This window comes from Dipodomys merriami, unplaced genomic scaffold, assembly GCF_024711535.1.
Source record: "Dipodomys merriami isolate MVZ:Mamm:240054 unplaced genomic scaffold, mDipMer1.0.p SCAF_19, whole genome shotgun sequence".
Lineage (NCBI taxonomy): Eukaryota > Metazoa > Chordata > Mammalia > Rodentia > Heteromyidae > Dipodomys > Dipodomys merriami.
In genome coordinates this window covers 2,650,745-2,678,237 of record NW_027203270.1, presented here as the reverse complement: position 1 = coordinate 2,678,237, position 27,493 = coordinate 2,650,745, and the positions used below count along the sequence as shown (strand labels likewise).

Here is a 27,493-nt window from a genome sequence, read left to right as displayed (position 1 = left end):
TAAGGGAAACCATGGGACCTATGTTTCTTTGGGCCTGGCTTCCCTCACTTAATATAATTTTTTCCAAATCTTTCCATTTCCTAACAAATGGGGCAATGTCATTCTTTCTGATGGAGGCATAGAATTCCATTGTGTATATATACCACAGAAATCCACCTTTTTAAATGTGAAATGTGCTGATTTCAAGATGTTGCCAATCAGCCCAGTGTGGTGGCTCACAGATGTAATCCCGGCTACTCAGACCCTGGGAGGACTGTGGTTTGAGCCAGCCTAGGCAAAAAAGTTAAAGACTCCATACCAGTGAGCCTGGCATGTTCCCAGTGAAGCATAAGTAGGAAGATTGTAGCAGTCTGAAGCTAGCCCCAGGCAAAACCACAAGATCTTATTTGAAAATTAACTAAAGCAAAAGCAAGAGGGGAGGGAGTGTTTGGCTAGCAAGTGTAGGGCCCTGAGTTCAAACTTTAGTCCCACCAAAAAAGAAAATAAAAGTTGACAACCAAGTTAAAAGTTTAAAAATGAAACCATGAGCAAAATCAACCAAAAAAAACCCAAAAACCTCCAAACAGGAAAACAAAGAGCCCCTCCCCCCCGAGTAATGTTACACATAGTTCTGCACTGGTTTTGCCCACTGGCTACTAGTATGTAGCTTTTGATTGTGTACCTATATATACAGTCATTTTAATTTTAATTAATTAATTAGCTAATACTGGGGCTTGAACTAAGGGCTTCAAGCTCTGCTTGGCTTTTCACACAAGGCTGGCACTCTATCACTTGACTCATGCTTCAATTTCTAGCCTTTAGCTTGTTAAGTGGAGATAAGAGTCTCATAGACTTCTCTGCCCAGGCTGGCTTTGAACATCATTCCTCAGAATTCAGCCTCCTGAGTAGCAAGGATTAGAGTTTTAAAGGTTCAAATACCACATCCTCAGGATAAGCATCAGCCAGTTTACCACCTTGTAAAATCTATCCTTTTGGCCAGGACCTCTAACTACCAACACGTGGGGTTAGGGGAGGCAGCTGGGTGCTTGTGCCCAGGTATCTGCGCATGCAGATAATGCAACATGGACTGCAAACACGCAGCTCGCTCCTTCTTGCCCCAGATTCCCACTCCTCAGGCTAACCTAACACCAGGTTTCTAGACAGGGAGGACTCTGGAAAGAAAGTCTGTCTTTTTTGGTTTCTGGCAAACATACCCCAGCAGCAGATGAGAAGGTGTGGAGGAGAAGACAGGACAGAATGGAGATTCACAAGGGGGAAAAATATGAGAGCAGGAAGCCAGAGGACTGCGACAGGGTAGGATCAGGACTTGGGACCTCCTCCTGGGATCTGAGAGGAATGAACACTCGAACCCTGTGCTTCAAGGGCCAGGACACAGGTATTCTTGAAACACAGCAGTTGCCATAGAACCACAATCTATCCTCTGACAGACCCCAGGCCTTAGGAGGAGCAACTGCCACAACCTTTCTCTCTCCTTCCCACAGACTTCCAGCTTCTCAGCTTTTTCCTATTTGTGCCTCCATACCAGCTTCTCCAAATACAGCTGCAAGAGAACTTCCCCATGCAAACCCCGGCCCTCCCCTGCCCGGGATGTCAGAAGGAAAGGAAGCAGTACAGTGGCCTTTTTCAGAGGAAGAGTTCAAGCTCATTTAAGCACCACTCAAAGCCAGCAGTTTCCAAATGTCCTTAGTGTTTCTTTTTTTAAAATTGCAACTCTGACTCATGGTTATAAAGCACATTTTTACTTCATGGCCCCAAAACACACAAGGCAAACATGTCCTGTAACCATGCTGGACCTTTGCCACATGCAGGGCATGGGGACATTCTGTTTCTCCTTGCGGGTGGACACTGACAGCATGCACTACGTGTAGCTCAGGACTCCATTCACTCGTTGTTTCTCCAAAGGTTGCCCTCCTTTTATAGTATGCCCTCCTTTGAAAGATGAGTGTGGTGGTGCATGCCTATAATCCTGGGCCTTGGCTAGGGTTGAGGGATCATAAGATCATGAGTCCTGGAGTACATTCAATATAAGACTGATGAGACACAGAGAGAGACAGACAGACAGACAGAGACAAAGACAGAGAGGCAGAGTCAAAGACAGAGATAGAGATCCTATCATGGACCGTGTCCAATTCCTTGGAGACCCTTCCTTGGCTCATCCATGTAGATTTGCATTCCCGATATTCTGAGTCTCCCCAACTCTGTAGAGCACATCCCAGTTACAGGTTCTTGTTATAATCACAAACTTTCTCTGTGCAAGAACAGGACACACAGACACTGGGTGTGGGTAAGTATCAGAGCACTTGCTGAACACACATGAGGCTCTGAAAGCATCAGGAAGACCACTTGCACTAAGAGTTTGTGATGAGCTGATTGACACAGTGAGATCTCCATCTCAAACAAAACAGCTAAAAAGAACAAGGCTCATGTATTTGGATCCAACACACTTCAATTGCTTGCTGAATGTTTTATGTTACAGGGGAAGACAAGATGCCTGAATGTGGCATTCTGATGACATCATAATTGCGCTGCTTTGGCACCATAACAAGAAACCAAATCCAAGGTTGGCCTGGCCAACCTTGGCGTGGGTCAACACTGGCTTGGCCAGTTCCTATAGCTATCCCAGCTATAGGAACACTTTGTAAGTCATAAAGCACATAATCTTCAGACACATCTGTCCCCCTGCTGCAGCCCAGCCCAGACTTTCATAGATTCACACTGGCTGTGATATCGAGTCACCACAGTGCTGAGTACACACTTGGTGCAAACACAGAGAAATCAAGAAAAGTTGACAAAATTGTCACCCACGTGGAAAGTGGCTGAATGTGCATGAATCCCAAGTTTTCTTCCATGCTCCTTCCAAGAGGCTAGCTGGCTTCTGGACTCTGTTACATAATCTGGGGTGCATTATATCTCCTCCAACTTGGAGCCCAAACAAGAATGTCCAGTGTGTCTTCATTTGTAGATCCTTTCATTGATCCATATGCCTCAGGCTGCCCTGATCCAGGGTAGAAACACAAACAGAAGAGCTATCCGTGACTGGCTTTGTGATGTCTGGCCAGCAGCTTCTCCTCTGTTCTCCCTTTTTGAGAGCCTGCAGAGCCTGGGGAAACTGTACCTATGGATTCCAGGCTTCTTTTGACAGCTCTACTATAATATTTAGGGCTATCTATCTATCTATATATGTGTGTGTGTGTGTGTGTGTGTGTGTGAGAGAGAGAGAGAGAGAGAGAGAGAGAGAGAGAGAGAGAGAGAGAGAGAGAGAGAGAAAGAGAGAGAGAGAGAGAAAGATAGAAAGAAAGAAAGAAAGAAAGAAAGAAAGAAAGAAAGAAAGAAAGAAAGAAAGAAAGAAAAAGAAAGAAAGAGAGAGACAGAGAGGCAGAGACAGAGACAGAGATAGAGAGCGAGAGAGCTGGTACTGGAGCCTGAACTCTGTCCCTTAGCTTCTTTTGCTTAAGGCTGGGGATCTACCACTTGAGCTGCCCCTCTACTTATTTTTTTGCTGGTTCATTGGCAGTAAGAGTCTCACAGATTTTCCTGCCTGGGCTGACTTCAAACCATGATCTTCAGATCTCAGCTTTCTGGGTAGTTAAAATAATAGTGCCTGGCTATTTAGAGCGATTTTGTTGCTACAGGGACTGCCTAGCCTAGGAAACCAAGACAAAGCAAAATCAGGAAGAGGAAGATCCAAACCAAGAAACTGAGGCAAGCCTGAGGCCATCACCTCCAACCCTTTTTCCTTATTTGCAAAGCCTTGGGTCACCATGCAACCTTGATCCCCTGCTGTTGTGAAAAGGGGAGACACTGGAAGGAAAGAAAAGAATCATCTAAGTCCCTTCAAGGCAAAGCCAAGGAAGTCTCCTCTGTCCATAGGAGTGGAGTTACTTCACTTTCATCCTGCTCTAATTCGCTTGTAGCATCTGCATGGAAGACAATCAGCCAGACCTGGGCTCCCACTCACCTCAGCCCTGCGGTCTGTCCTCACGCAAATCTGACATGCTGGTCATTTTCTGTCACCATCCCTACATCCATTGCTTCCCCGTGCCATCGGCTAATTCACTGTGCAAAGCAGCATTTATATATAGAAAGTTGCAACCACGCAGGTTAGCATTAAAATAGAGACTTGATGTTGTCATGGCAACCAAACAAATGATATTCAAAATGAAAGAGAAGTATTCTGCAATTGGAAAAGCATGTCTACAGCCTTCCAGGACAGCTGGTCCCTTTCCCCCTTGAGGATGGGTGGGACGGCCTCCAGAGGAGTACTTGGTCCTCATGAACTAACTCCTCCCATTAAGTCACTCCTTCTGATTCCAGCTGTGGTCACCATTCCTGCAGATACTCCTCATGAATGCCAGCTCCTACCCAGAGTGGGCCCAAGAGAGGGAGAATGTGATGACCAGATAGAAAAATTCTACTCCTCAGCATCCACATGGATGTAGCCTGTAGCCCTGGGGTGATTGCTAAGAATGCTTCTGGAAACAAAGATGGTCTTCTGTCATTGCCTGCAGTGCCAAGTAGTCCAAAGGCCACCAGCTAGCTGAATGACATTCCAACCTCTCTGAGCATCCAAAGTGAAACAAATAGGTGTGAGGTGAAAAGAAGGTGCTTAGTGTTTTCCTCCTCTATGATTCCAGACTCTTCATCTTCTTCTTCTTTTCCCCACCTTTTTTTTCTTACATTCTTCTTGGTGTTGCTGAAGTCCACACAGGACAACACAGAAGCTGCTGGCTCCAAAGTCCAGCTGGTGCAATAATTCTCTATCATTATCCTTCGGCACTGCCACCAGCAAGAATGTTCAGAGCCTTCAAGACAGCAAGTCTGGATTCAAGTCCAAAAGGAGTCACACTAAGAAGCTGGGACCTGGGACAATTATGAATCTTTTCTGTAACTCCTGTCTATGTTTTGAAATCAAATGCAATTTAGAATGATTTCAATGTAAAAAAAGTGTTGACAGGGATACAGAGCAACTGGAACTCAGGCATTGTGAGAGGAAAAGTGAATTGGTTCTGCTGCTCTGGAGAGCCGGGTGGCAATTTCCTATCCCATTAAATATGTACTACCACCCAACACAGCAATCCCAAGAGAAATAGGATTTATGTACCTAAGTGAAGTAAAAAGATATATCCACATAAAATCTTTTCCATGAATCATCAGAGCAGCTCCTAAAGTCTGGATCTTAAATGCTCCCCAAAGCTCAAGTGTTGGGGCTTGTTGCTCAGCTCATGACACTGCCAGGAAGTGAAGGAGCCTTTTAAAGGTGAAGCCTGTGAAGGTGAAAATAGGACCTCAGGTTCCCCCTTCCTCCTCCTCTTTTTATGCAACCCAGTTTTGAGGGGAGCTTCAACTTTAGCTTGCTCACCATGACATGCTTGCCTGTCAGACCACAGCTCAAAAGCAATACTGTACTGAAACCTCCAAACCTGTGAATCAAACCTTTTATCTTTTTCATAGGTTATGTCATTCGGGTATCTGTGATAGTAACCGAGAGCTGGCTAGTACCACAGTTTTATGCCTAATAACTGGAAAAAAAATTCCAAAAGATCAATAAGGAATGAGGAAGATGGAACACTAACACAGAGGAATACTAATTACCAATTCAAAAGAAACAACTATTAACAGGACCATGAGAAACTGGCCCTTAAAAGTTCCATGCTGTATAATTCCACTTCTATGACAGTCTCAGAAGGGCAGATGCCACTGGAAATGATGAAGACACCAGAAGATGGAGTAGGGGAGGATTTGAAGGCAAAGAGAGAATATAAGGGAAGTTTTGGGGGATGATGGGACTTCTGCATCCTAGCAGCAGAGAGCAACTATACAAATCTATGTATGTGTTAAAATTATAGAACAAGCAGATGCTGATGACTCAAGACTCTAATTTTAACTATTCAGGGGGCTGAGATCTCAGGATTGTGGTTCAAAGCCAGCCTGGGCAAAAAACCCAATAGACTCTGATCTCAAATGAACCAGAAAAAAAGCTAGAAATGGAACTGTGGGAGGACCAGTCTTGAGCAAAACACCAAGTGAAAATACAAGGCCCGAGTTTAATACCCAGTACCAGTATAAACAATCACATAAATAAATAAAAAAATATTCATAGAGCTCTATGCTAAAAGAAGCCAATATTATTGTAGGATAAGTAAAAAAAATATTATATTCACATTGGGGGTGGGCAATTCAGAAATGAGGACCCTTATAGTATCATTTGTCTATTCAAAGAATGAGTCCTCCCACCCAAAGAGCCAAGTCCTGAGAACTATTTGTTCTTAATATAATTTTAACTATATGGGTTCTGTTATTGTTGCAGATCAGTATTCTACAAGTGGTATGGAACTGGGGCAATAGTATCACCTGGGAATTTGCTTGAATGTACAGAGCTTGAGAACCCTACCCAGACCTCTAGAAATGTAAATTATGGGGGTAAGGGCCAAATCTTCCTGGTAAGTGACTCAATTGCAATGCTGTCCCATCATGCAACAGTCTTGCCAGTGTCCCAGTCATATCAAAAGTCATGGGCAGCCAGGCACTGATGGCTCATGCATGTAACCCTAGCTACTCAGGAGGCTGAGATCTGAGGATCACAGTTTGAAGTCAGCCTGGGCAGGAAGGTCCACGGGACTCTTATCTCAAATTAATCCCCAGGAAACCTGAGGTGGCATTGTGGCTCAAAGTGGTAGTGCACTAGCCTTCATCAAAGAGCTCAGAGACAGTGCCCAAGCCTGGAGTTGAAGCCTCATGACCATCATCATCATCATCAACAACAACAACAAAAGTCACGGACAGAGAACTTTCTCCTTATTTTTTGTCCTCTTCCTTTTCTGTATTCCCTACCTCCAACTTTAGCTTGCCCCAGATATGGCAAGCTTCTGACCTGCAGGGAAAAATCATAGACCAGAGCTCGATATGAGGCAGCAGGTATCATGGACACACTTGGGTCTAAGGACTCCTGGGCCCTAAGTCAAGGATAAGAAAAGGACCCTTGGCTGTGCAAATATACCATGTGCTCTGCAAACTCCTCTCCTATTGGTACAAGCCTACCTAGTCTTCTGGCTTAGGACCAGAACCCCCTGGGCCAGTCTGTTTCCCTCTCTCAATTCCCAAGGCACAAGTTCCTACCTTTCCCCAGAGCAGCGATTTCAAAGACGCCTTGCCTGGTTGCTGGCTCCAAAGCCCCAGAGATGACAGATTACAAGGAAGAAATCAGAACCATATGGATTTCATATTCAACAAGAATAAACAGAAATTACAGCATCAGGGCTGGGCCCAAGAAACTAGGGTCCGTGTGTTTGGAACAGAGCCCAGGCTTGGTGGCCCCCAGCATGGGCTGGGTTTCCCTGGCCTCACCTCTTTATCCATGACTCCCACAAACACTGCTGGTGAGTGAGTGTGTGTGTGTGTGTGTGTGTGTGTGTGTGTGTGTGTGTGTGTGTGTGTGTGTGTGTGTGTGAGGCTGGGGGGAACCCAGCCTACTCTCTACCATCCTCGCTGAGGTCTTGACTAGCAATCTTGCTGTGACGGACATTTTAGTGTTTTATTGAGTTTTTTATATTCTCTTTTATGGTGCAGTTGAAGACAGTTTGGCTTCTTTTTCTGGTTTTATCCACAGATGCACAAGCACTGACAGGAATACAGCATTGTTAATGACAGTGTGACAGCTCCAGGAGCCTCTGGGGGAGCGGGGGAGGGGAAGCTGCAGCACCCACCTCTTTCCTGCCATGAGCTCCTGCCTCCTAGAGCAAGCAGAGCTGGGGTACCCCCTCTCTCAATCCCATTGCAAAACACAGAAAACTCCTTCTCTGTGTTTAGGAAAACAATATGGCACTCTGTGAAGACAGCATTTCTGAATTGAGGATGTAGGTTTTCTCTCCCATGGGAGACTTTGTTTAGAGACATCTCCTAGTTATCCTCATGGGGGTGGGAGAGGCCAAGGGGCGGCTAAGAGCTAAGTCAGTGGCTTTGGATAACACACATCTAACCTATGGCTCTGTCATTCACTTAGTGGGTCTCCCTGGGCTGAGGTCAGGTACTGGCAAGGCCATGTTCCCCCTGGATTCTCAGCAAAGAGCCTGTTCCCAAGTCTATGCCAGAGGTGGCCCAGATTTCCTGACCTGAGATTGCCTCCATCTTCAAAGCCAGGTGAAGCTGTCTTCACACCACCATCTCTCTGGTTCTCCTCCCTCTTCTATCTCTCTCTTCTAATATCCCCGATGATTCTTTTGGGGATAGCTGAATGATTCAGAATAATTTCCCAGCCCAAGGTTGGCTTATTTACAGCCTTCATTCTATCTGCACCCTTAATACTTAATAGTCACACACACACACACACACACACACACACACACACACACACACACACACACACACACACACACACACACACACACACACACACACACACATTCCCAAAATGAACAGTATATGTGTCTGTTGGGAATATCATGGCATGGCAGTGCCTAGCTTCTAGGGACTATCGTCATCTAGTGAATGAAGATCTAGGATACTGCTAAATATTCTACAACACACAAGGTCTGACAACACACAAGGTCTGACAACACATACCATTCCCCCTTGGGGCAGGTAGAGGTCATGAGGAGCTCTGACCCATGATCAAGCAGGAATGACTAGCTTTCTTTTAAGGGTCTTGCAGATGATTCTCTAAATTCTCATGTTATGGCTTCAAATGATTCTCTACTGTTGCACAGAAAATCTAAATCTTTATAAATATACAAAATGCACGTAGTTTAGCCCATCAGAGCCATATGAATGCAGTGGACAGAGATTCTTGAAATCTATGAATACAAGCAAGTTGCATAGCTATTTCTGCTTTTGCTAGTGGGTTGCTTTTTTGGTCTCCTGAATCTCTGAACTGGCCAGCTGGACCTGTTCCCCCATTTCTCCATTATTTCTTTTCTTCCTTTCTTCTCTCTCCTGGTCTCACTGAGCCACTGACAGCTGATATTAATTCTCAATTGCCTTGAAGGTCTCAGTTCCCTCCACAAATGTCCTCTGGTCCCCCAGAATCCTCTGGGTAACCAGGGAATATCCTCTTCCCTGAGGGTAGAGTAGGTGGGGGAAGGCTTCTGGTAAGGAACAGTGGCTTGGGCAAGGGCAGGGAGATTAGAGAGTCCCTGGTCAGCTGCAGACACCAGAGGGCGACACAAAGGGATCGCTGCCCCTCCCCTCACCCAGCAAAGACAAACCCTGCCAACAAATGAGTTTGTCAGAGTTGATCAGGAAGGGGCAGCAGAGGGTGACTGTGTGTTGGTTTCATGGGCTTTCCCCTGAAGCAACATCAGGGCAGGGCCTGTGAACATCACTTTCTTGTCATGGTGATAAAAGAAGTATTTGCTTCCTCCCACCTCCATAAAATGATTCCCAGAAGCATGGAGGTTTGTGTGCCTATGTATGTGCATGTGCACATGTGCATGTGTGCGCCAAGACACACAGGTAGCTATCCCCTCTTGCTGCACCCCAGGAAAGCCCCTGAAATCCCACTCTTTCCTAGGGCACAGTGAGGCACGTATTGAACTTGTCTGTTGCAAGCATTCAGCATTTCTGCCAAAGCCGCCATCATCCGCTCCAAAGTGTGGGAACCATAGCTCCAAGGAAACCCTCACAAGATGTATAAGAAGGCAATCAGGGCTCAGTATCATCTGTGCCAGCATGTCTGCTGATGGGACACAGGGTTCTTGTCCTTCCATCCAACAAATGCTTGCTTTGCAAGGGCCTTGCTCAGAGGGATGAAGATGGGGCCCGGCTCCAAACATTTCCAGGCAGTCTCATTTTATACTTATATACAAAATGTCATGGAAGAGGCAGGTAACTGGAAACCACCAGATTCTATGGCTTCAGGCTCCTCTCAGTGGAGGAAACCTAGGTTTGGTCCCATCACTGTCTTGGAGTCAAGATCAGGATGATGATCTTGTCCAAGATAATGCTTCTTACAAGTCACCCACTGAAGGCTGAACCTCCTACGTCTGTCTCTGTAACTCTCGGTTACCTATGCCCTCACCTGTCTAAGGGCACAACTTCCTGACCACCATGGAATCAGGGCTCAATTGCTGACTACCCTCCCCTTTGAAGAAGGTCAAAGGCCTTCTTCAGGACTCCCAGGCTCAGGGCTCTTACTTGTAAGTGGGGGACAAAAATACAGAAGAAGTACTTTTTTCCCACTCAGCCACAATGGTTCTTTTGTTGCCTGGATGCCCCCGGTGAATCACCCCCTACAAAGACCATGGCTGAAGAGAGGCCCATTGTAGCAGGAGCGCTCTTCCCCACTCCTGTCCCCATTTCCCAATGCAGAGCTCCCCAGACAGATGGAACATTAGTTGTGTAAATGCCAACTGAAGTTCAAAGATTCTCTGATAATGGGATTTTCAAATAGAAGGCCCCAGCGGGGTGGGGTGGCAGCTGCTGCCGAAGCTTCAGAGCTCCATCATTTCAATTCTCTTCCTCGTCTAGGCTCCCCAGTGTGTGAGAGAGGGGATTCCTCTGCTACAGGCTGGGCCAGAGGGACAGCCTCTAGGCCTGTGCTGGCATTTGCAAACTTATCTGAGGTAATCCAGCAGCCTAGAAACCACTGTGGCTCCCAAGGCATCTCATCAACTTCTGCAACTACCAGGCCAGAAGCAGCCTACTGCATCCCCAGCTCCGCAGAGCCTGTACTTCTGACAATGAGAGAATCCAGATTTGCCTTTGGGAACTACTTTTCCCTCCCCTGTTCAAGTTTCTTGGAGTGGAACCTGGCTAAACCTAGCATATCCCTCCTCCTGGTTATAGTGACTAGTTTTAGGGTAGGTATACCACCCAAGTTAGTCATCTGGGCTGAATCCTTGCACTCTGGTTGGAACTGTTAGGAAAAGCAGGTATTTGATTTCAGTTTGGGAAAGAATAAAGTTTAGTTATTCAAACTTCAAAACAAAAAAGGTAGAATACACATCTACTGGTTATCTGTCCACCTCACAGGAAATCTCACCAAGAATGGAGCCAACACAGAAAAGAGTGGAGATGAAGAGGAGTCAGAGACAGAGACAGATCAGACTTATCAGTCATGACACTGATTAAACCACTACATCAAACTATGCCAGAAGCTGTACTTTCTGTGACTATTTAAGCTACACTAATCTACAAACATCTTTTTCTTCCATTGAACGCAATTTTAGATGTTAACAGGAAGAATCCTGACTAACATTTTCTTGGTAAGGCCAAGTTATTATGTGAACAGAAACATTGAAAGCCAAAAAGACCACAATGCAGGGAGAATGTGGAGATTCCGCCCCTGTTTTCAGCCAATACTTGGGAAGGTCCTCTCTCAAAGAGTCCTCATTTCTAAATCCTTTCCTTCAGCAGCTATAACAAATTACCATTGACTCCATAATTGATGGCTTAAGACAACAGAAATGCATTCTTTCACAGTTCTGGAGGCCAGAGGTCTGAGATCGGTATTAGGAGCTTAAATCAAAGTACTGGCAGGATCATACTCCTGGTGAGTTCAAGATTTGCCACTTCCAGCTCTGGGTGGCTGTTGGCATTCCTGGTTCTGAGACCCCATGGCTCCCACTGTTGCCTCCTTGGCCATCCTTTCTGTGAGAGGTATGGCTCCAATCTTCTGCAGCTTCCTTCTCTGAGGAGCAACATGTGAGTGTATTCAGGGCTTAAAGAGACAACCCAAGACAAGCTCAACCTCCTTAACATAATGACATCTGCAAAGACCTCTTCCAAATCAATTACTGGACATGTACGTACCTGGGAGCCGTTCTCAGACACAGCCTAATCATACCAAATTGGACACAGAGATGAGACAAACTACTGACACATGCTCAATGCTGACCGTAGCTAGAAGTTGTGGGTGCCTTGTAGAAGTGCTCTGTCAGGAAAGACAGACACACAGACACACAGACACACAGACACACAGATACACACACACACACACACACACACACACACATACACACACACACACACACACACACACACACACAACATAGCAGAAACAGCTCTAGGGAAAGTGGTAACTGGTTTACAGACCAGGCTCAGAAAGCAAGGCAGAAAAGTGTGACTCCCCAGAGCATAGAAAATGGGTTTCCAACAACCATTCAGCCCCAAGATAAACCCTTCAGGCACTAAGATAATGTGACTGACATAAGAGATTTATATTCTCCATAGTTACCCACATATTACAAAAGTCTATTTTTTAAAGTCTTAGTACGTACAGCCTGCAATGTCACTTACATGCTGTCATGTAAATTGCCCCAATGGCCAGGATATGCCTTTATTGGCTACTCAGGGTCATTGGATTTGAGAGTAGGAGGGGATGGCTGGAGGCTACAATTGCTTCAACATGTGTTAGAGATGGGCCAGAATGCCTGGGTTGAATCCACGATCTTCTAGGTAGGCCACTGGATCCTTCTCCAATCTGGAAGAGTCCTATTTTCATGCCCATGACAATAGTAATGCCATCATCAAAGTCTTTGCCCTGAATTAAATGAGCCCATGTACATAAAGCACTGAAAATGAGCCTTCCAACAGAGGAGGTGAATTTGATCATAGGATACTACATATATGTAGGGAGATACTGCAATGTGATATAGTAATATGTGCAATTAATATAGGCTGATAAGAACAAATAAGTGCAATAAAATTGGCCTGCATTTGCTTATACTTCTGGCAAGTCATAGCATCTTCTCCTAAGTCTCTATTCTACCAACATCCTTTACAAAGTGTTCCCATAAAAGCTGGGCATCCGTGGCTCATGTTTGTGATCTTAGGAAGCTGAAATCTGAGCACTGTAGTTCAAAGCCAGCCTGGACAGAAAAGTCTGTGGGAGTCATCTTTAATTAACCACTGAAGAGCCAGAAGTAGAGCTGTGACTCAAGTAGTAGAGCACTGGACTTGAGCAGAAAAAGCTAAAAGGTAGCACCCAGGCCCTGAATTCAAGCCCTAGTACTGGTATATGCCTGCGTGGGTGTGGGTGTATATGTGTTAAAGGTTAAATGTGTGCATGTGTGTACACACACACACACACACACACACACACACACACACACACACACACACACACACTGTTCCAATGAAATTAGATGGCTTCAAGCATCCTGCTTATATCAGCTGAGCGTCCTCTGCCTACTGCTTCATTCCAGCTCCTGTCATTCCACCCATAGGCCCCCATTCCCCTGAGCTTCGTGGTCCTCCCCATGGGCTGGAGTAGGGAGTCTAAACCAAAGGCTAGCAAGACTACAGAATATGTCTCTGGGGATATTAACAGAACAACCAGACCATGAGATCCAGCCCTAAGCCAGGAGGAATGTCTGTAATCTCTCACAACAGGACAGTTCTTTGAAAACACAGCCCACAGGCTCTCCCTTGGCCTGCTGACCCTGGCTCAGGGTGGGTAGGATCAGAGGTCACAAACTGTGTCCTGGAAGCTTGAACAGACATTGAGTGAAAAGAAGATTCCACCCCTGAGTCAGATCCCCCAGGGGGGAAATCCATATCAGCATTCCTTAATCTTGACTCCAACCACAGCCTGGGTGTGGTCAGTTACACACTATAAAGAAACTAGGGTGTGGTGTCTCTAGAATTATTGGTGACAACAATCATTGGTGTTCATCATGGTCATTTTTGCAAAAAAAAAAAATTGAAGTTGTTCTCTATCTTTCAGAGATTTAGCACAGGCTATTTTTGAGATCTGAGCCGTGCATAAAAACTCCCAACACTTCCTCTCAAACTTTTCAAGCTGCTCTGTGAGAAGCAAAGGGACATCACATTAGCATCCCCAGAAACCCTGCCATAGGCTCTTGATAAGTGGCTCTTCCCAGGAGCATTTGTACCAGTTCTCTTGCCTCTGTCTACTCTAAGAGACCTTTTGCTGATTCTCAACAAACCATGCTGAGAGTCTCCATGACCATCCCTTGGTTTGATCACTGGCTAGAAGAACTTGAAAGATCCAGCATGTATCTGTCCTCCTGGTTAAGATGTATTTCAGCAAGAAGATGCCAAGTAAGTGAAGGAGCTTGGAGCTGGAGTAAGGTCCAAGTCCAGTTGACGGAGTCCTTTTCTGGGAGCATCTTCGCTCAGTGGAGTCTCACAGGGTATGGTTAACTCCTCTAGCAATAGGTTGCCACCACATCATCTCCCAGGAAAGTTCATGAGAGATCTAGTCCACAAATTATTACTGGGAGCCAGTCATGTAGGCATCGACCCCACCCAAATTGTGGACTCTCAGTGGAAAAGCAGGTATTTATTATAAGCCATATTATACACACCAACAGTTTTATGGAAGGGCCACCATGTCATTTAGGGAATAGTGGAAATTCTTCCCAAATTCAAAGTCCAGAACACCCATGATAGGGTAGCGTTTCCTGAGGAGAGCAGAGACCAGCCTGCTATGTGAACTCTGTCTGCATCTTGGCTGTCCAATATTCATTGGATAGGGACTTCGTTGCTCTCTGGTCCCTCCAATGGCAGAATCCTGACACCAAATCCCTCATAGTGACAAGCTCCTAAAATGCTCTGCTGACAGAGCACTTAGTCCCTCACAAAGCTGGCTGGTGCCTGTCATTAAACCAGGAATGCTGACCTCTCTGTGTGCTCTGTATTCTGTGTCAACAAGCACATCACGTAATAACAACCACTGCAAATGACTCTGTGTGAGGCACTGGGCCAAGCAGTTGACACCTATGAAGTTCATTTAATATCAGTGTTTTACAATGGACTCAACCACAGCATAAAAGTGTGCCAGCATTTGCACAACGTCATATGAGCAGTGGGTTTGAACTCTTGTGTGTTTGACCCAAGATCCAGGGAACTTTAATTCATTCATTCAGTAACTTCTGACCACTATCATAATTTTCAGCATAGCTTTTTCTTTTGTTTACCAATAGTTTTAGTTGACTCACTTTTCTTATTCACTCATACATACACACACACACACACACACACACACACACACACACACACACACACACACACACACACACAAAATGGCTCAATAGAAAATGTTCTAGTCATCTCCAAATGGAAAACTACTAACATTTACCAGAAGCTTGCAGTAATAACCACCAAGAAAACCAGACAAAGATATTCAATCCTTGCTGCTACCTGCTGAGGTTTTCTCTGTCACTCAGCGACCCAGAAGTTTCTTCCCATCATAATCATGAACACACAGAGAGAATGCAAAAGGAAAACCCTTCTCTCTCGGCATGACTCATTGGCACTGAAGTCTTTCCCATGGACTGTTACGATCGCTTTCTGTTGCTGTGACAAAACACCTAAAAGAATCAACTGAAAAGGAGGAAATGTGTACTTTGGCTCATGGTTTCAGGTTTCAGGCTGTAATTGCTTGGCTCCATTGCCTTTGGGCCTCTAACCGCATAGAATATCATAGCAGGGGCCAGTGTTGGAAAGAATTGCTTGTCTCCTGGAGCCCAGGATGCCAAGCAGAGAAATAGGAAGAGGCATTATTCTCAAGAACATGCCCTATCTCTAGAGGTTCAATCACCTCCCATTAGTATCCTGGGCTGGTAAGACTTCAATCCATGAGCCTTTAAGGCACACTCCAGTCCAAACTACAGCATCTATCTACATCCATCTCAGCATAACACTTTGGGGAACATTATACACAGGCAGTGTATAACCTGCCCTATCCTGTTCATGAGGCCCAACAAGAACTACTGGCTTCCTGTGTGCCCCAGTCCTTGACCCATCCCCAGGCCCATTCCAGCCTTATCTTCCTCCATTCTCACACATTTGTTCTCCAACTTTGAGGCTCACCAAACCCCAAGGGTCCAGCCATCCCCAACCACTAGACTGGATCTGCTGTCCCAGCCTCTTCTCATGCCCTGGGTCAACATTTCTACCTCCTGCTTTCAGAGGCTCTGCTCAGCTTTCCAGGCTATTGGTCTGGCCTTACAAAGAGCTCCAGCTCATGGGGCAACGGGACTTTGGTTGGGATCCTGGCTCCTCAAATCCTCTCAGGAAAGTGGCTTTCTACATATGAGAAATGGGACCAAATATAGTATATGCCTTACATAGGATTTCTGTGGGATGATGAAGATTGGCCAGGCCTATGCTCGGTAGATGTTATTTTTACAGAGCTTGGCTCTGAGATGGGGGCTGAAAACAGGAGATGAGCCAGAGAGGGCACTGACCCTGGCACTTACATGTTGCAGAGAACAGCCAATCTCATGGAGTCCAGCCCCTAACAAGGACTTATACTGTACACTAAAGCTTGAAAACTAAACCACAGGCCCAAATTAGTCCTCTTGTTTTGCTTTGCAAAGTATTTGACTTAGTGGTGAACATAAAAAGCAGGGATGCTCTCACCAAAACCCACAGCATAATGATTTCAACTATCTCTTGAATACTTAGGATGCCCGTACTGAAGTTGCTCCAGAGAGAATGGGGAAAATGTCCCACTTTTTCTACCCTTCTTTGCTGCTGTGTTTTGCACACCTTTGGCTGTCCATGGGAATCACCTTAGCAATGAGAAAAACTCTCATGCCTAGGAATATGCAAGCATGGATCATGGGGAGAAACAGAGACCAGATGCTCTTAAATTCAACATGGTGATTCTCATATGTTGACACTGGACATCCCTATTTTAGTCTCTCCTGCCTCATTCAGCACTGTCACCTACCTGGCCCAGATTACTTACACAGTCTACAGCTTGTTCATCTGAGCTTTTTTATTAGGAAGGGCCATGGTGCACAGCACAAAGGCAGCACACAGACTCTGGCCAGAGACCCCTGTTTATCCACAGTCCATTCCGTGGCATCTCTGCTGGAATAAATGAACAATTGGCTTGATGTCCCTACCCTATCCCTAACTTTCTCACAAGGCTACAACTCTGGTCACCCTGGGATGGCTGAAACTTACAAAGGCCAAGAATGCCTGTGGAAAGAGCCAGGACAGACTTTCCTGTCCTAGGCCTGGGCCTGGTCCTCCCCAAATAACATTCCAGTTTCAGGTTTTCCTGCCATGTCAGAGTTTCAGAGCCAGGTGCTAGTGGCTCATGCCTGTAATCCTAGATACTCAGGAGGATGAGGTCCACAGAATCTTGATTTGAGGCCAGCCCTGGCAAAAAAAAGTCTTTAAGACTTCATCTTCACTTAACCAGCAAAATTCTGGGCTGGAGATTATTAGTCAAGTGGTAGAGTGCCAACCTAGTAAGTGTGAGTTCAAACCCCCACCAGATAGAAGGGGCAGGAAAGAGAGAGAGAGAGACAGAGAGACAGAGACAGAGACACATACAAAGAGATTCTTCTGGCCTTTTTTTTTTTTTTTATAACATTGGACACAAAACTATAGCCTCAGAAATCACTGTCCCATCATTACTTAAAAGAGCCCTGTCTATCCACAAGCCTTCCCAACCACAGAGTCGATATTGTTAAGATGAAGAATGGGAATTACCCCTTGCCAGTCCTATTTCTGAGACATGGCAAACGTTTGAGGGATGAGACTGTGGAAGGAGCGAGGCTGATGAGCAAGGTTCAATGAAGAACAGAAGCCTATGGGAGTGACTGGCTCCAGGATTGAGCTATAGTGATTTATCACAATGGGGGGGGGGAGCATTTCCCATTGATTTTATGCCATTTTTTCCTAAAAGCAAAGAAGTCAAAAAGAAAGAAGAAAGTGTCATTCTTCTCTGGCCTGTATCTTATATAAAACCAAGAGATGCCCCTCCCCGCCCCTCCCCCCCACCTGGCTCAAGGACCAGAGAGACACCAAGGTAAAGGCTGGCTGCGATGACACAGGGAATAGGATTTTGATGGCACAGATGAAGCATGGTGGGGCCGGAGAACAGTGACAAATGACATGAGAATCGTCGAGACAAGGACTTCCCAAGATGCAACATGTCTGGACAGGCTGTGTGTGGCTCAGCCTGAGAAACCAGAAAATGAGCATGTGGTCAGAATGCACGTACCACAGGTACTCATGCCATCCTGGGTTCCCTGGGGGGCAAAAATGGAGCCAGCTTATTTCATGATGCACAGGAAGAGGTGAAAGGTGAGGTATCTCTCTGGCCAATGTAGGGCTGGCGGGCTGAGTGATCACTGGAGCTTATTCTCTGGCGTGTTGTCTCCAAGCATCTGGGGCAGAGTCTGGGTACAGGTGACAGCTTGCACCTTGCTGTATAATGAATGAATAGAGAGGCCAACACTGGGTTTGTCATATGCACAGCATACAGACCCCCTCCCCAGACTTCTCCCATCAGGCTCCACATGCTAGCAAGGGTGAACTGTGGGCACACAAATGCCGGAGAAGCACTCATTTGAAGCATACAAACTGTCTCCCTCAATGCACAGGGAATCTTTGGAAACTGCAAGTCAAGTGCATAATAGATGAGAGACTAAGAAGGACTTTCAGGTGAACAGATGAGCTCTCCACACCTGAATTCAAGGCCACAGGTCTTTCCTCTGATCCTTACTCCCCTGATCAACCAAGACAATTTCAGTTGAAGATGTCTCCCTATGGCAGTCAAGCCTGGCAGAGCATCATTTTGGGAGTTGCTTGCTTGTCTGTTTCACCTATTTGCTTACTTGTTCATCAATGTTTATTCAAACATTTAAGCAGGGCTCTGGTGAGTCATACCTGTAATCCTAGCTACTCAGGAGCCTGAGATCTGAGGATCACTGTTCAAAACCAGCTTGGGCAGAAAAGTCTGTGAGACTGTTATCTCCAGTTACACAGCAAAAAATGGAAGTGGAGAAGTAGAAGTGTGACTCAAGCAATAAAGCACTAGTCTTGAGCAACTAAAGCTGAGGAACAGAGTCCAGGCCCTGAGTTTGAATCCTAGCACAGGCTTGAACGTTTGCTGGACATTTATATGTCAGGCACTGAGAACATGCAAATAAATGATCCAGGCCAGCCCCAGGAAGAGTTGCTTTCTGGTAAGAGGGAAAGATGGTGAGTGAGCTGTGTGGCACAAGGTGCGGGATGTATGCCATGTTAATGGTGCAGGCAGAAAGAGCAGAAGGGATCCTGCAAGGCTTCCTGGGAGGAAACCTACCCAAGGGCCAACTTCAGGACATGTTTTAGCAGGCTGTTCTCTGGGCATGCTCTGCTCCCTCCTGCCTTACTTTCTGTGGGATTGATTGCTTTTTCTTTATGACCCATCTCCTCCCACAATCTTGCCATTTAGAAAGACCATTTGTACTACTTAGGTGGTTACGCTGACATTTTCAATATGATCACTTGACTTCAAGCACCCTGTTAATCAATAGTTCTTTTCTCTTTCTGAATAATACAAAATCCCAAGAGACTTCATCTTCCATCTCTTCCCTCCAACCTTCTGAATGTTGGTGACATGAATGAACTAAAAATGCTATTTTACTCCCCATGTTCTGGAACTACCTGGTTATATCATCTCCTATCATTGATAACAATTTTCCGGAAAAATAAAAAATGCTCAAATTGACTTAAGAGGAAATGGAAAACCTGCATAGATCTATGACTTTCAAAGGCATTGATCTGGCAGCCAAAAGTCTACCGTAAAGAAATGTAAAGACTATGTGGATTTGACTATCTTGAGTTCTCTCAAAGCTTTAGGATCTGAGAAATCTCAGCCAGAAATTAAGGGGAAAAACATTCAATTTCTTTCATGGTATTTTAGTAGCAACTTCAAAGAACAAGAATACAAGCAGAAAGGAATTTAAAGGCCTGCCTAACTCCATGAAAGTATAAGGATTTGAAATCAGCATTGGCAACTCCTAGATAGGCAGAGATGTTAAAACATCAGAGAGCCCACTAGTCAAATTCAACACAAGGAAAGATACAGAATAATCCACATGCAGAATCAATACTGATTAAAAAAAAAGTCTTCACCCCTATGTGATTAAAAGTCCTTGGGAAGCAGAACTAGGAGGGAATTTTCTTAACATGATGAATCATCATAATCAAAAATTAAACTTCATATTTAATAGAAAACACAGGAAGCTTTTCTGTTAAAAAAAATAAGTCAGGAATAAGACAATTCTATTCATTGTTACCATCTCTTTCTTCAATACTGTAACTGAAAATCCTACAGCAAAACAAAATAGAAAGTATAAGGATTACAAAGTGTGAGCCAAGCAGGGTGGCATTGTCTTGTATTTAGCATTCAGGAGGCACGGGTAGGTTAGGGACAGCCTGAGCTACATAGAGAGACCATGGCTTCAAAATAAATGAATAAATAAATAAAGTCAGAAGGGAAGAGAAACTGCTGACATCCTTATATCAGGTGATTGCATACTCTAAACACCAAGAAGTTCCATAAGCTATCAGAATTAATAAAAAGAGCACAAGAGCTATTTATAAAAGCCAACATACCCGGGTGCACGTGGCTGACATCTGTAATCCTCGCTACTTAGGAAGCTGAGATCTGAGGATCACAGTTCAAAGCCAGTCCCAGCTGGAAAGTCCATGAGACTCTTATCTCCAATAAACCACCAGAAAACTGGAAGTGGCACTGTGGCTCAAGGCACTTGCCTTGAGCTCAAGAGCTCAGGGACAGCACCCAGGCCCAGAGTTCAAGCCCCACGACCAACAACAACAAAAAATAAAGAAATAAAAAAGCCAACATATCAGCAATAATCAGAAAATATAATAAATACTTCTGGTTAAAATGGTTGAGTGAGTGAAAGCAGATTATCTATCTCTATGCTTTCCAATTAAATATGACTGTAAACAAATTAGGGAAGAAGCTACAAGGAGAAAAACACGATGAAGAAAGAAAGAGGCAACAACAAATGAGATATATCAACAAAATTTTAAACAATGGGAAACAAATGAATACATGGTAATGACTTAGCACAGAGGGGAAAAGGGAAACCTAGGTACCTTTAAAGGGATTGGAGAAAGAGATGAGCTGAACTACAAGGTGGAACTTCAGAAAGGCCCAGGCAGGCCACAGGTACTAGCAACTGAGGTGGAGGTTTAAAACACAGGTGAGAGAAAAATTTCCTAGATCCTAAGCAAGACAGCCAAGTGATTCCACCCATCCCACAGGCAAGGACATTAGTTTGACTCCAGAGGCAAACAAGTTCAGGATACCTGGAAGACAAATGACAAGTCATACTGGAAAATAGGCAATTAGGCAAATACTTTTGTGCTGCAGATTAAGCTCAGAGCAACTTTCTTTTCAGGAATCTCTGCTGGAGGATGAGCTCTAACACAACAAAAAAGAAAAAAGAGAAAACCAAGAAAGAGAAAGATGTAAGCCCCTACCCCCCCCCCGCCCCCCCCCCCAGAAACTCGAAGGCAAATAATTGACTGGTGATGAAGGTAGATGTCAAAATGCTGACTGTGGAGTAGATCAGATTAGACTCTTCCTTCCTTCATGGTCAAAAGCAAACCTGATCAAGCCAGGTGTGGGAGCTCAAGTGTGCAATCCCAGCTATGTGGAAAGGTCCAGAGATCAAGGTTTAAAGACAGGCCAGGCAAAAAGCAATTGGAAAGATTCCATCACAACCAATGGCTGGGCATGGTGGTGAGTGACTGCTAGCCCAGCTATAGGGAAGGCTGGGTGTGGTGGCTCAAGCCTGTCACCCCCAGTGACAAGGGGAAACATAAGTAGGAGGGTCGCAGCCCAGACTGGCACTGGATACAATGTGAGACCCTTGAAAATAATCAATGCAAAAGGGGGCTGGAAATGTGGGTTAGGTGGTAGAGCACCTGCAAGCCCTGAATTCAATCCCTAGTACTGCGAAAAACGAAAGTAATAGACTATGATAAATATATATATATATATATATATATATAATAGGTGTGTGATAGGTTGCCTCATGAGTTTATAAGTATGTGGAGAAATTAATCCAGGAGAAGAATTCGTGCATGGGATGGAAAGACATGAAGTAAAAGAAAATTGACTTTGACTTTATTTAATTTTGTTCCATCAAAGAAGTAGATGCTAAGACGAAACTCAGAATTTATACAGAGTAAAAAACCCTAGACTCTGCGGTGACTATAGATCATGATGTCACTATTTGGGAGTAGTTAAATGAGGTAAGTTGGGAGAGAGGAATAAAGCACTAATAGGTGAGCCAGGACTAATCTTCTGTAATGAGAACTCTAATAGACAACTAAGAAAATTGGTACCTATGGTGATAAGACCCAACAGCACTAATATATTATTTAGAAAATGGTGTTAAAGCTGCAGAATTACTGGTGGTGGCCTGTGAGAGGGATGGGAGATCGGACTTTTGAAAATTCTATTTACTGTGATAAAAATGAGCATTAATATCAACAGAAAAGAATGTAAATGAGCAATCCAAAAAGCAACAAAATTATGCTAGTGATGAATAAATGGAGCTACAAGACAATTACAACTTGTTTTGGTTTGGTTTGGTTTGGTTTCTTTGGCAATGGTGTTTGAACTCAGGGCCCATACTTGCCAGGCAAAGACTTTTACATTGGAGCTGTGCCTCCAGGCCCATGAAACTGTTTTTGAGATTTATTAAAGAAAGCCTAAAGAAAGAGGAAGTTTCAATGCAAACTGGGGGCTCACTCTTGTAATCCTAGTTATTAAGGAGACTGGGATCTGAAGATTAAGGTTTGAAGCCAGCCCAGGGCAGAAAAGTATGTGAGATGCTTGTTGTTGTTTTTTGGGGGGTGGGGTGGGGTCCGGTTGTGGGGCCTGAATTCTGGGCCTGGGCACTGTCCCTCAGTTCTTCAGCTCAAGGCTAGTGCTCTACCACTTGAGCCACAGTGCCACTTCTAGTTTTCTGGTGGTTTATTGGAGATAATAGTCTCACGGACTTTCCTGCCTGGGCTGGCTTTGAACTGCAATCCTCAGATCTCAGCTTCCTAAGTAGCTAGGATTACAGGCATAAGACTGGCACCCAGCACCATTACGAGTTTTGGGGCAGTATAGGGATTTGAACTCAAGGCCTCATGCTTTCTTAGTGTGCTTTACTACTTGAACCAGGCCCACAGACCAAGAAAAAAATTCGTTTCAGTTTTTAAACTTTTTCTTCTTAGAGATAGTTTCAGTCTCTTTCTGCATGTGGGCATCCAGATAAGAAAAGATTTCTTAAAACAGAAAAAACAAAATCCATTAAGTGATAGGCTAATAACTTAGTTTAGATTACAAGCAAAAACTTCTGCATGACATTAGTAAAAAAAAATGGAAACAGGGGTTAAAAGAAAGAAACACAGAGCTTAAGGAGACCCAGAAAGACACAGGAGATGTTGCATAGTAAATAAACATGTGCAAACATATACAACTTCATAACAATGAGAGAAATACAAATACAATTCAAATCTGAGGTGCATGACTATGTATTCTCAGATGGCAAAAATCAGGAGTCTGATGGGCTTGGCAATGACAAATGGAAATTCTGACACTCAGTGGGTGGCAGGATATATTTGCAAAACCTCTTTGAAACAACTTGGCCCTATTTAGCCTAATCCAGATGTGCATACTGAAATGAAGATATTCCCCTTGGAGGTATCTAGCCCCAGGGAAACACTCACATTAAGTACCCCAGGAGACAAGCATAGTGTAAATAATTGCAACCCCTATGAGTAGGGATAAATGTGGAGTCTTCATATTATAAGACAATGTATCAGGTTAAAATGTATCAACTTGCAAAACTCCAAAAGCAAATTGCAAAGAATAAACACAGCATGGAACATTGCATGGAAGTTTGGAAACACGCAAGACATTACTTAGTACCAATCTGGATGTATACAAACTAATAAAAATGTAAAACATGTTCATGGAAAATACATACCAGCCACACAACAGTGGGTACCCCCAGGAAGAGAAGGAGAAAAGTGAATAGAATGAGAGAAACACATAAGGGTTTTTAATGCCAAGTAATGTATTATGTCTGACTATTTGGCCAATATTAATATGTGTCAGGTCCAGAGTTAATGCTAAGCACACGAAAAAATGCTCAATACCACCCTTTAGGAAAATACAGGAATCACTTCATACTCAGTAGGATGGATTAAATATTTATTTGCTTATTTGTTTATTTTTCTGGATGTCAGGGTTCACACTTGTAATCCTAGCTACTCAGGAGGCTGAGATCTGAGGATCTGAGATCTAGATTTGATGCTCGCCAGGGTAGGAAATTTGTGAGATGATTTTGCACTTAACCAGCAAAAAGCCAGCTGTGGTTCAACTGGTAGAGTGCCAACATTGAGTGAGAAAGTAAAGGGACAGTGCCCAGGCTTTGAGTTCAAGACTCAGTATCTGTGCACACACAAAAAAATGTTGGCAAAAAGGTAGAACAACTGGAAGTTCATATAGATGATGAGAAACTTGAAGCAGTTGCTTTGGAAAACAATAGTTTTTTTTTTTTCCATTTTCCATAAAGTCCAACTTATATTTACCATACGACCCAGTAATTTCACTCCTAAGTATTTATGCCAAGGAAATAAAAACATACCCTGAAGATTCACATACAAATGCCCACAGCAGATTTATTCATAATAGCTAAAAAGTGAAACCACCCAAATGTCCATCAATTGACAACAGAATCAGCAAATTGTAGTAAATGCAGCTAATAGAATTCTACTTAGCATTCAAAAGAAAATTCAAAAGAAGAATGTGGATGAATCTTAGACATTATCCCGTACAAAAGAAGCCAGTTTTAGGGTACATTCTGTCTGATCCATTTCTATGAAATTCAAGAACAGGCAAAACAGGTAGAAACAAGACCAGAGATGATCTAGGGGGTGGTGGAGGGAAAGGTTCGGTTGGAGCAGAGGAATGAGAATGACTCAAACAGCCAAAGATAACTTTCTGGAAAAAGTTCTATACAGTCAGCTGTCCATATTTGTGACTCCACCTTGTAGATTCACTGAATCTAGGACCAAAAATATTCAGGGCAAAAGTGTAGACCTTTTTGTTCTTGCCATCTTTCCCTAAAGTAATTAGGTATTTATATGCATTAAAAGTATTTACAGGGTATTTACATTAGTAAGCTCATGGTAACCTAGGGATGGTTTAAAACATGGAGAGGATGTGCATATGCAAACACTATACAATTTCACTTAGGGGACATATTCCAGTCCTTCCATGACAATCCCCTATGCATATTAAAGGATGGCTGTATATTGACTGACTGGAACGGTAGCCACCATGATTTGTTTGTCATTCACCTAGGTTGTAAATTGTTTGTTTATTTTTTGAGGCAGAGTCTCATTATATAATCCAGGCCAGCTTCAATCTCATGATTCTCCTGGCTCAGCCTCCCAAGTGCTGGGATTACAAATGTTTACCATGAGGCCCATCTCAGTCACCTATACATACAAAATGGATTCTATTTTATGCTTAACTTATAGCTCATTGAAGTTGGTTTTTAGAATATGATGTATTTATAATCTGTCATTTTCTATATATTATTAAACATTATATGATTCAAAAATATTGGTTATTAAATACCTATATTGGGAGCAGTAAGTTTTAGGGGAAAATGAAAACTTGAGGTGACTTATAATGTCAATTCTTATTATTCTCTCAGAGGAGGAACTATTTATTAGTCTATTAGAAATCAAAGTGTTTTCCAGGCGCTGCTGGCTCACTCCTGTAATCCTAGCTACTAAGGAGGCTGAGATGTGAGTATTGAGGTTTGAAGCCATCCTAGGCAGAAAAGTCCAAGAGACTCTTATCTCCAACTAACCAGCAAAAAGCCAGGCTGGAGGTGTGGCTCAAGTGGTAGAGCACCAACATGAGCAGAAAAAGCTGTGCAAATGCTTAACATCCTGAGTTCAAAGCCTAGTATTGGCATTAAATAAATAAATAAATAGTCCTTTAAGTGCATCTCATTCATGTGCCTCATTTCCAGAAGAAAAAAAAAACATAAATCTGTCTAACATTGCTGCCACAGACATTTGTTGATTCATTGCCAAGTATCCTTCCTCCATATCCTTTTTCCCCCCGCAATACTGGTCTTAGGTCCTGAACTCAGGGCCTACGTGCTGTCGCTGAGCTTTTGTGCTCAAGACTAACATTCTACCACTTGAGCCATACGCTTCTGGCATTTCTGGTAGTTATTGGAGATCACACTGTCACGGACTTTCTTTCTCAGTCTGGCTTTGAAACTCAATCCTTGGGCTGGGAAGGTGGCTCAGTGATAGAGTGCTTGCCTTGCATGCATGAGGCCTGGGTTCGATTCCTCAGCACCACATAAGCAAAAAGAAAAAAGCTGGAAGTGGCGCTGTGGCTCAAGTGGCAGAGCACTAGCCTTGAGCTGAAGAGCTGAGGGACAGTGCCCAGGCCCAGAGTTCAGGCCCCACCACTGGACACCCCCCCCCAAAAAAAAAAGAAAAGAAAAAAAAGAAACTCAATCCTCACATCTCAGTCTCCTGAGTAGCAAGGATTCCAGGCAGGAGACATGGACACCCAGGCCCTCTCCCCAGCCCTCCCTCCCCCCCCATCTGTCTCTCTTTCTTGTCAGTTGTGGGGCTTGAACTCTGGGTCTGGGTGCTGTCCCTCAGCTCTTCAGCTCAAGGCTAGCACTCTACCACTTGCGCCACAGTGCCACTTCCAGCTTCTTCTGTTCATGTGGTGCTGAGGAATTGAACCCAGTGCATGTGAGGCAAGCACTCTAACACTGAGCCACCTTCCCAGCCCACTTTCTCTATTTCTTTACTCTAGGGGTCCCCTACCCATGACAAACCTAAAGAGATTCCTGGGGTTCCTTCATCTTTCACAGGATGTGAGAAAAATACTCTGGATGCCTTGTGAAGATACTTTAAATAATGAGCAAGAGAAATACACACACACACACACACACACACACACACACACACACACACACACACACACATCTAGAGTCTGCCCTATGAACCAATGAACCTGGCTGTGCCATTTTTGTGGTAAGATCATTTGTGTTATAGTGGTGCTGTAGCATCACACAGCTTAGCACCTGGCAGCTGGCTGCTTTGAGGATCTCTTCTCCAGCCTTCTACCCATACTGCAAAACTTCAGAACCTGTGCAAGAAATTCTACTTTTGGGGGGTCAGCCAAATCAGTTTCTGAGGTTTGTATGGTGGGAGAAAGTTACAATGATTCCTCATCTAACCAGCCCAAGGTACACCAGCCTCACAACCCAGGGCACTGGTGTCTGGGCAGGTCAGATACCTTGATAATTGCTCAGGATCCTGGGCTTCTCCATCTCAGTTGCCCCTATGCCATAGGAAGACAGAATGAAGAGAGTCTCCACTTTTACTGAGTGATAACACCACTTGGACACACTTTCATTTAGTCCTTCCAATTGCCTGATAAAGTAGGGATTATCCCACTTTATCCATAAGGACATGGAAACCAAAGAAGAAATATACTTCCCCAAAGCTGCAGAGCTGACATGTGACAGAGCCACAATGTGAGGAAAATCTAACTCAGAAAGTCAAGCTCTTAGCCAAATGCCAGCGGCTCACACCTGTAATCCTAGTTACTCAGGAGGCTGAGATCTGAGGATTACAATTTGCAGCCAGCCTAGGCAGAAAAGTCTGTGTGATGCTTTGCTCCAATTAATCACCAACATGCCAGAAGTAGAAGAGT

The 27,493-nt window shown here is 44.2% G+C and overlaps 1 protein-coding gene across 2 annotated transcripts in view; it reads right to left on the bottom strand.

Moving 5' to 3' along the window:
• The window catches only part of Gas7 (growth arrest specific 7), a 210,202-nt gene that overhangs the window by 109,065 nt on the left and 73,644 nt on the right, over positions 1 to 27,493 (bottom strand). Inside the window, exon 1 of one of the 2 annotated variants that reach the window (XM_070026967.1) lies at positions 2,806 to 2,864. The exons of the other annotated variant lie outside the window; for it this stretch is intronic. Coding sequence (XP_069883068.1) covers positions 2,806 to 2,849 — 44 coding nt within the window. The 5' untranslated portion in view covers positions 2,850 to 2,864. Of the gene's footprint in view, positions 1 to 2,805; positions 2,865 to 27,493 lie in introns of those variants that run through there. 2 annotated transcript variants of the gene reach the window in all.